This window comes from Hypanus sabinus, chromosome 16 (assembly GCF_030144855.1).
Source record: "Hypanus sabinus isolate sHypSab1 chromosome 16, sHypSab1.hap1, whole genome shotgun sequence".
Taxonomy (NCBI): Eukaryota; Metazoa; Chordata; class Chondrichthyes; order Myliobatiformes; family Dasyatidae; genus Hypanus; species Hypanus sabinus.
The window spans coordinates 63,683,585-63,693,349 of NC_082721.1; the positions used below are offsets into that span (position 1 = coordinate 63,683,585).

The 9,765-nt window shown below is 46.0% G+C and overlaps 1 protein-coding gene across 6 annotated transcripts in view; it reads left to right on the plus strand.

The window, feature by feature from the left end:
• The window catches only part of LOC132406375 (E3 ubiquitin-protein ligase Rnf220-like), a 48,485-nt gene extending 42,460 nt beyond the window's left edge, over nucleotides 1-6,025 (plus strand). For all 6 annotated transcript variants that reach the window (XM_059991965.1, XM_059991963.1, XM_059991964.1 and 3 more), the window contains 2 exons: nucleotides 2,540-2,614; nucleotides 3,553-6,025. In XM_059991965.1, the coding sequence (XP_059847948.1) occupies nucleotides 2,540-2,614; nucleotides 3,553-3,624 (147 nt within the window). In that variant the 3' untranslated portion in view covers nucleotides 3,625-6,025. The remainder of the gene's footprint in view (nucleotides 1-2,539; nucleotides 2,615-3,552) is intronic.
• The last annotated feature ends 3,740 nt before the right edge of the window (nucleotides 6,026-9,765 follow it).

Below are 9,765 nucleotides of genomic sequence, written 5' to 3' on the forward strand. Positions count from 1 at the left end.
TTGTCCATGGGAATAGTACCAGAGGATTGGAGGGAGGCGAATGTTGTCCCCTTGTTCAAAAAAGGTAGTAGGGATAGTCCGGGTAATTATAGACCAGTGAACCTTACGTCTGTGGTGGGAAAGCTGTTGGAAATGATTCTTAGAGATAGGATCTATGGGCATTTAGAGAATCATGATCTGATCAGGGACAGTCAGCATGGCTTTGTGAAGGGCAGATCATGCCTAACAAGCCTGATAGAGTTCTTTGAGGAGGTGACCAGGCATATAGATGAGGGTAGTACAGTGGATGTGATCTACATGGATTTTAGTCAGGCATTTGACAAGGTTCCACACGGTAGGCTTATTCAGAAAGTCAGAAGGCATGGGATCCAGGGAAGTTTGGCCAGGTGGATTCAGAATTGGCTTGCCTGCATAAGGCAGAGGATTGTGGTGGAGGGAGTACATTCAGATTGGAGGGTTGTGACTAGTAGTGTCCCACAAGGAGCTGTTCTGGGACCTCTACTTTTCGTGATTTTTATTAACGACCTGGATGTGGGGGTAGAAGGGTGTGTTGGCAAGTTTGCAGATGACACAAAGGTTGGTGGTGTTGTAGATAGTGTAGAGGATTGTTGAAGATTGCAGAGAGATATTGATAGAATGCAGAAGTGGGCTGAGAAGTGGCAGATGGAGTTCAACCTGGAGAAGTGTGAGGTGGTACACTTTGGAAGGACAAACTCCAAGGCAGAGTACAAAGTAAATGGCAGGATTCTTGGTAGTGTGGAGGAGCAGAGAGATCTGGGGGTACATGTCGACAGATCCCTGAAAGTTGCCTCACAGGTAGATAGGGTAGTTAAGAAAGCTTATGGGGTGTTAGCTTTCATAAATCAAGGGATAGAGTTTAAGAGACGGGATGTAATGATGCAGCTCTATAAAACTCTAGTTAGGCCACACTTGGAGTACTGTGTCCAGTTCTGGGCGCCTCACTATAGGAAGGATGTGGAAGCATTGGAAAGGGTACAGAAGAGATTTACCAGGATGCTGCCTGGTTTAGAGAGTATGGATTATGATCAGAAATTAAGGGAGCTAGGGCTTTACTCTTTGGAGAGAAGGAGGATGAGAGGAGACATGATAGAGGTGTACAAAATACTAAGAGGAATAGACAGAGTGGACAGCCAGCGCCTCTTTCCCAGGGCACCACTGCTCAGTACAAGAGGACATGGCTTTAAGGTAAGGGGATGGAAGTTCAAGGGGGATATTAGAGGAAGGGTTTTTACTCAGAGAGTGGTTGGTGTGTGGAACACACTGCCTGAGTCAGTGGTGGAGGCAGATACACTAGTGAAGTTTAAGAGACTACTAGACAGGTATATGGAGGAATTTAAGGTGGGGGGTTATATGGGAGGCAGGGTTTGAGGGTCGGCTCAACATTGTGGGCTGAAGGGCCTGTACTGTGCTGTACTATTCTATGTTCTATGTATTTAGGGTGTGGGAGTGGGGGTGGGGTGGGGTGATTGTACTGAATATTCAGGATAAGGGGCATGGGTCCATTTTGAGTATTCAGGGTGAAGGGCAAAAGCCAATGCTGAATATTCATGATAAGGGGTGATACTTCAAACTGGGCATTCAGGTTGAGGGGCGAGTATTCATGATAAGGGGTGAGTGCCCATGCTGAGTATTTAGGGAGAGGGGTGAGGGCCCATGCTGAGTATTTAGGGAGAGGGGTGAGGGCCCATGCTGAGTATTTAGGGAGAGGGGTGAGGGCCCATGCTGAGTATTTAGGGAGAGGAGAAAGGTTCATGTTTAGTGTTCATTGTAGTCGAGGTATTGCCTCACAGTCCTAGCAACCTCCGGTGCTGACTGCGTGGAGTTTGCATGTTCTCCCTCGGTTTTGCTTTGGATGCTCCAGTTTCCTTTCACATCCCGGTGACATCCGAATTGAGATTAATTAGTTGCAGTAAACTGTCCCTAAAGATAGCAACAGGGATTATTTGATAGAAATGTCAAAGTCAAAGTTTATTGTCAGATGCCCCAGTATATGTGTGCACAGGAGTAATGAAGAATTTACCTACACAGGCACATAGCGTCAGATAAGTGTCATTCACAAGAAAAAAGTCAGAAATTAAACACAATTTTTAAAAGGAAGAACACAATTAGAACAAAAAAGAAGTCCATTTTAGTGCAAAGTGTGTAAGTGGTGATAACGTTGCTGCACTGAGCTACTGATTAGGGTTGCACGAGTGTGGGGGCAGGTGTAGCATTTCTTCTGTTTGCAGGGATGAGTGCCTGGAGGGAGGTTGGTGGGGAGGGATGGGGGGGGGGGGATGTGCCTGTTGATTCAAAAACTGAATGGATTGGGGGGTAGAGAATAAAAAGGAAAATGCATCTCAGGGTTGTATATGTGACATATATGTACTTTAAAGATAATTTACTTTTAACCTTTAAACTTTGGATTAATATCGGATTAATGTAAATGGGAGGCGGTGTGTATTCAGTGGGTTGAAGAACTCTGTGCTTTAACTCTGTGTGCATTCCTTTCTCTCCTTCTCCCTCTCTCTCTCTCCAGGGATCATACTCTGTACCCCTGACATCAATCCAATGTTGGCACATTCACTGTGAGGAGTGTTGGCTCCGCACCCTGGTAAGACCACAGACACAAAGCAAAGTATTTTCTCCTGTGGAGCATGTTTCACAGCCTCCCCATTCATACCCGAAATGACTGGAAAATCAATATCAGATGCATTGGACAGTAACCCATTATAAGCTTCTCTCCTGGAGATATTAGTTCTCGCGGGAAGTCTACTGCTTGGAGACCAGTATGTCCGTTTGATGTATGTGGTCTTCCATTATAAAGCACCTTTGGCGGTCAGCATTTAGCTAAGACGCATACTATTCCCAGTAGAGAGCAGTGCTAGTGGTCAGTAAGTCAAAAGATCCTGATTCTGAATCTCCAATCTCAGGGTAAATTGGATGAATTATTTGACACTTGGAGGACAATGCTAGGCATTGAATAAAATGTGAGATGTGACATGGAGTATCGATCCATAAAGTTTAAAGTTCAAAGTAAACTTATTATCATCAAAGTACATGTATGTCAGCATTTAGGATGGTGAGATTCATTTCTATGTGGGCAAGTGCCCGTGATGGAGCTGGCTGAGTTTACAGTCCTCTGCAGTTGGAAGCTGGCATCGTCAGTGCACAGGCATAGATCGAGTGGACAGCCAGAGCCCCTTCTCCCCGGGCAGCAACGCCCAAAACCAGAGGACAGCTTTCTAGGGTGAGTGGATGAAGGTTTAGGGGAGATCTCAGAAGCAGTTCTTTTTCACAGAGAGTAGTGCGTGCTCAGAATGCACTGCTGGGGGTGGTGTTAGAGCCAGGACATTGAAGAGACTCTTAGATGGGCACATGGATGAAAGAAAGATGGAGGATTAAGGGTTGTGTAGGAGGGAAGGAATAGATTGATTGCTGAGTATGTTTATATCAGTAAGCACAATATTGTGGGCTGAAGGGCCCAATTTGTGTTGAGCACTTCTATTTCCTATAGAATGCCTATAATTCTGTTTTCTCTTTTTATTCCAGGGTTCAAAGAAGCTCTGCCCCCAGTGTAATACCATCACCTCCCCCGGTGACCTGCGCAGGATCTACCTGTAGATGGGCTCCCAGGCTGGGTTACTGCAGCTGATCCACCACAGATCCCTCACTGCTGCTGAAAGACTTCTCATTGGTGCTTTGTTCCTGAAACAATGGCATGTTTAAACCTCGGGACCGGGTGAACAGCTTCCCGGAGACACGAGCCAAGTCTCAGTGTGAAGTGTTCACCATCACCAGCTCAAAGGCCGCAGGAGAGTATTTTCCAAGGTTCAAGTTTATTTGTCGCGTAGACATTGAAACATACAGTGAAATGTGTCATTTGTGTTCACAACCAACGCACCCAAAGCCGCACGCCACACATTCTGGCACAAGCATAGCGTGTCCACAATACTCGGCAGAACAACACAGAACACAACAGAACAGGAACAAAACAACAAGCGTAAAACAAGCCCCTGTTTCTCCCTCCCACCCATACACATAAATGGCCCTCTGACCCCAAGATGGTCCATATTCTTCGGCCGCTAACCTCCAGTGAACCCGGATTTGGACTTGGATTCACACGCAGATACGCAGACACCGGGCCTTTGACTACTCCAGTGAACTCACTGCATTTTGTAAACGCGGGGGTTGACTTGTGGACTTCTGATTTGAAATTTGGGCCTCGATCCTCGGCATCAATCTAGAGTCTGCCACACATCGAATACCCGGCCTCTAACTTTGGACCTGTCCGTGAATGATCCAGTCACTCCTCTGGAATTTTTTGGTTTTAGTTTGGGGTTTCTACACTTAGTTTCACTCTCTGTGCCTCCACCCTAGGTTTCCTCAGGAACAATGGCAGAGTAAGACCTGGTTGCTATGGTAACCCTGCACCAACATCTCATCCCTGATCATGATCTGTGCTGGGAGATGTCTGGTTGGGAAGTCCGCCTTTGACTTCATTCTGTGGGGTTCAATTTACTGCCTGTACTAGTCCAATTGCCCTTGAGGAGCCAGTTCGAGAATGTTCACTACCACTTTAAGGATGGTGAGAGTTGGGTAATAAATACTGGCCTTTGTCTTCAACAACCAGATCCAAATGAATGAATAACGAACAGCTTTTGTACCAGCCTTCAGCTCCCTGTGGGACCTGCAAAGACCCATTTGAAGCCAAAGTTGGGAACGTTTGTTCAGTCTGCAAGATTTGGTAACTGCTTTGAGTGGTTCCAATGTTATAGTGTTGGTGGTGTGCAAAATTATCTCAATTTATAAAGTCAAAGTCACATTTATTTTCATCTGCACAAGTATGTCTATGCACAGGTGCAATGAAAAACCTACCTGCAGGCACAATATTCCCCAAAAATCATAGACGTAATAAAATACTGTAAATCAATTTTTACAAGAAAACACAATTAGAAAAATAAAATCTGAGTCCATTGTAGTTACAGTGTTACTATACTGAGGCAGTGATTAAGGTTGTGCTAGCTTGTTCATGGTTTGAACGGTCGAACCTGGTGCTGAGTGACTTCAAGCCTCTGAAGCTCATGCCCGATGGTGGCTGTGAGAAGATGATATGGCCCAAATGGGTTTGGGAATTGCCCTGAATTCACTTGGGTACCATTGACTCGGTGGGACCAATTCTGGCATAAAAACCTACCCTATTGCTACAGAGCCAGTGGTTGTATGTGGAGAGAGGAGACAAATTCCATTACCATTAGGCAATTAGACATAGGAGAAAAATTATGTCCATCGAGTGTGCTCTGCCATTCAATCATTGCTGATTTATTATCCCTCTGAACCCTGTTCTCCGGCCTTCTCCCTGTGACCTTTGACACCCTTACTAAGCAAGAATCCATTGAAGTGTATGAAAGGGAGCTGGGTATCTGAAGGCAACAAGCTGGACTAAGAGGAGAGGATAGGAGTGTGGGACTGCCGACAACTTAATCGGAGACAGCATTCTGTGCTACTGGAAACAGAGGCCTTTGCGAGGAAAAGAAAGTGGAGTGAAGGCTTCCAGCTCTCTTTCCTCCCTCCTACCCACTTGACATATAGACACAGACAGGCCTCCAACCTGAGGGCAGGTTGTCATCAGGGCCTCAACTTCCCTGGCAGCTGTTCTCCCTCTTTGGGCTTTGACTTTCAGTATTGACCCCAGGGCTCACTAATCACGAGACTTTGAAATCTGGGCTTCAAATTCTGGATTTGCATAAGCCTTCCGTAGTCCAGATTTGCAGACAGGGGTCAAGCCTCCAACTTCTGGTCACGGCAACTTCAGTCCTTGACTTTCCGGTTCAACCTTCAATATTGACTCCAGGATTTCCAATCACTGGACTTTGAATTCCGGACTCGCATGAACCTCTAACCCCAGAACCCACCAACCTGGGGGCTTCTGGAGACCTTAAGCAATAATTGGTGTCTTGTCAGGTCATTCCATTCAATATCTTTTAACTGTCCTATTCAAATAAAGTCTATTCTTGCTTTGCGAGTGGGATATCTCTCTGTTGCTGGGATGAAGGGAATCTGGGACTCCATGGATGAATTCAGTCAGGAATGGGATTTGTGGACACTGGGTCAGTGGGGGATTGCCTATCTTCTCCCAAGATCAACCCGTCAACCCGCCACTGCCCCCTCACCCCTCATTGTGGCCTGGAACCACTTGCTCATCGTCTGTCTGACAGGCTGAGTGGAGGGAGGTGGGAAGTGTTCATTTGTCCCAGTGCCCCCTCCACAGATGCAATGGCTACAACTGCGGAAATAACTGCACCGACCTGGTGCCGAGCTCCCTAACACACACAGCACCAAAAGCTTTGAACTGATTCAATCCAAATCAGCAGATCTGAGCTCCTGACAAGCAGTCCTAAAGCAGGGCCATATTTCTTAAATGGACTTTTCTACTGCCTCCTCCTGGTTATCCAAGAAATTCCCATTTTAATTTCCCTAACGTCTTCCCTCAAGAAATGCATTTCAGTGGTAGCAGAAATACCATTATTTTTGGGAATTTGGTTCAATTATAGCTTTGTCTCCCAACATGTGATCCCAATTTATCCCAGGTAGATCTACCTGATCCTATTGAAATTGGTTAAGTTGACAATTTTTACCATGCAATGATCCATGTTTCCCATATATTTTAATGTGATCGCTATTCCTTAGGTGTTTCCTACCTGGGATATTTGCTTCTTGTGGCCTAGTTCATTTCCTGGGATGAAGTCCAGTAATATCTCCTTGCTCATTGGACCACAATGATCAAGTAAGTTCTCCTGAACACACATCGGAAGTTGTGTCCAGCTTTTCCCCTGAAATTATTGCTCTCCCAGTTTATAATTGAAGGTCAGAAGTCTCCCAGTATCCGCAGAGTCATTGAATCATGCACAGAGAGCCAGTGTCTTTGATCCACAAAGTCCACGTTGACTTTCCCATCATAAGACACGGGATCAGGATTAGGCCATTCGGCCCATTGAGTCTTCTCCACCACTCTGTCATGTCTGATTTATTATCCCTCTCAGTCACCTCCTCCTCCTCCTACCTTCTCCCTGCCATTGCCATCTGGGGCAATGAATTCACCACCCTCTAGCCCAAAAAATTCCTCTTCATCTATGTTCTAAAGGGACATCCGTCTATTCCGAGTCTGTTTCCACGTCTAAGATTCCGTCACCGCAGGAAATGTCCTTTCCATGTCCACTCTATCTACGCTTTCGATATTCGATACGCTTCAATGAGAATCCACTCTCATTTTTCTAAACTCCAGTAACTATAGACTCAGAGCCATCAAATGCCCCACCCCATACATTTTTTTGCCCATCTATGCATCAGGACCAGATCCTTCTATGTATTGACTATTTAATTGTGTATCAAAATGCCTCTTTAACATTGTGATTGTATCTGATTCCACCACCTCCTATGGCAGATATTATCTACTGTCTGTGTAAAAGACTTTACGCATCAGATCCCCTTTAAGAATCCTCCCTTTCATCTTAAGCCAAAGCCCTCTTTAATGCCCTCATCATGGGAAAGAGATCCTGATTATTCACCATATCTGTACCTCTCATAAGCGTTTGAACATCTTTCAGGTCACCCCTGAGTCTCCCTTGCTGCAGTGAAAACAAGCTCAGCTTATCCAATCAAATCAAATCAAGTTTAATTATCATCCAGCTATACGTGGACACAGCCGTGTGAGACAGTGTTCAACTGGGGTCAAGGTGCAAAGCATACACAGCACATTCAACAAAGCAAGATAAAAAGAGAGTCATGCAAAGAAACACATCTACAGTCAAAGACTCGGAGCAACATGTCCTACGAGTTGATGGTACAGTTCCCGGCAATCCAGTCTGTCATTCCACTGATCAAACAGTGTAGGGTAGCACTGAAGGAGAGGCCAGCCACCAGCTGAGCACGGACGCCACACTACAATGTCTTCAGTGTCTCCTCACCTGGACCGTGGCAGCAGGCAGTTTCCTGGCTTGAGGCCTAGTCCTTGCTTCAACCAAGACCACGTTACTGCCTTGCTGTCCATTGTACCACCAAAAAAGAGAAGCAGGCCTACAACAGCTTGCATTATCAATGTCCAACAGGGCAAGCAAAACATCCAAGACAATCACCCATGGCTACACTGCACGCCACCTTCGTGCATCCACTCCAGTGCCTTCGAGTAGCGGGCAGTAACACAGTCCGCACCCAGGTCAGCTCCTCCAAATAAGGCTCCTCCGATCCACTGGCTGGCTCTTTCTCTGACCTGCCAGCTAGTTTCTCCTTCTCCAACCCACCGGCCCGCTACTCCATACAACAATCAGCTCACAGAATCAGTAGACCTACTGTACCTGTAGTTCTTGGAGTCCAGTGTCCAGTACAGTTCTAAGATCATTAAAGACACATTTAAAGAAGAATTGTTTTGGTTGGCCTCTGAGAGGCTGACATGTCTGTACGTGCCACCATCTCACCCCTATAATTAAAGACCTCCAATCTAGGAAGCATTTTGGTGTATCTCCTTTGCACTCTCTCCAGTGTCATCACATCCTTCCTATGATGTGGATACTAGAATACTTTCCCTATGGCCTAACTAGAGTTTTGTAAATTTGCGACATAAGGTACCAGTTCATTCTGTGTATCCTAGGCCCTGACCTATAGGTGCTGAGTGGAGATAGCAGCACTGGGTGCATCGTGGCTTGGTATGGAAACGGCAATGCCTATAGAAAGTGATGAATACAGCCCAGTCCTTTACAGGCAAACCCCTCCCAACCACTGACTACATTTTCATGGAGCACTGCTACAAGAAAGCAGCATCCATCATCAAGGGCCCCCAACATGAAAACAGATCAGGTTTGTACACATATGGTGATGTATAAATACTTTGATAATAAATCTACTTTGAACTGTGACTGAAGGCAAACGTGCCATTTGCTTTCTTCACCACAGTGCCCACTTGTGGTGCCACTTTCAGAGAACTATAGACTGAAAGTTTAGTAACTTTCCTTAGTGCCTTATCACTTTATGTGTCCTACCCCCGAATGGGTTTCCCAAAGTGTACCACTTCTGGAGAAGGGGAAACTAGCTGTGGCTCCTCGGTATCCCTCACTCCAGATGGCCCCTGTAGGCCAGTTGCAGTGGGGGATTGCCATCTCTGCTGCTTTGTAACTCTAACTAGATAGATTCTGCCCCTCCACAATGTTGCCCCCAGCATTGAGACTGCTCCTGTGTTCTATTTCCCTGAGCTCGTGCATCCAGGAATTTTCTGAAACTTTTCCATCCTTCTTTTAGCCATGTTTCCATTGTTTCCAGAACATCCATTATTGGGAGTTTGAGTAGATCTGCTATGTCACTAAAGCCTCTACTGGAAAGTCCGCTGATGACATCACTGCCTGGTATGGGGGCTCCAACGCACAGGATCCGGGAAAGCTGCAGAGGGTTGTACTCAGCCAGTCCTATCATGGACACTAGCCTCCCACCATCAAGGGCATCGTCAAAAGGCAAAAGCTCAAGAACACAGCATCTATCATTTCGGACCCTCACCATTGAGGACCTGTCCTCTTCCCATTCCTACCAGCAGGGAGGACGTGCAGGACCCTCAACACACTCACTCTATGTTTCAGGAACAGCTTCTTCCCATTTGCCCTCAGACTTCTGAATGGTCCATGAACACTACCTCATGATTTTTACAAAAATATAGTGTCAAATGGGAGCAAAATAGTGAAACAGTGTTCATGGGTTCCTGGACCGTTCAGAAATCTGATG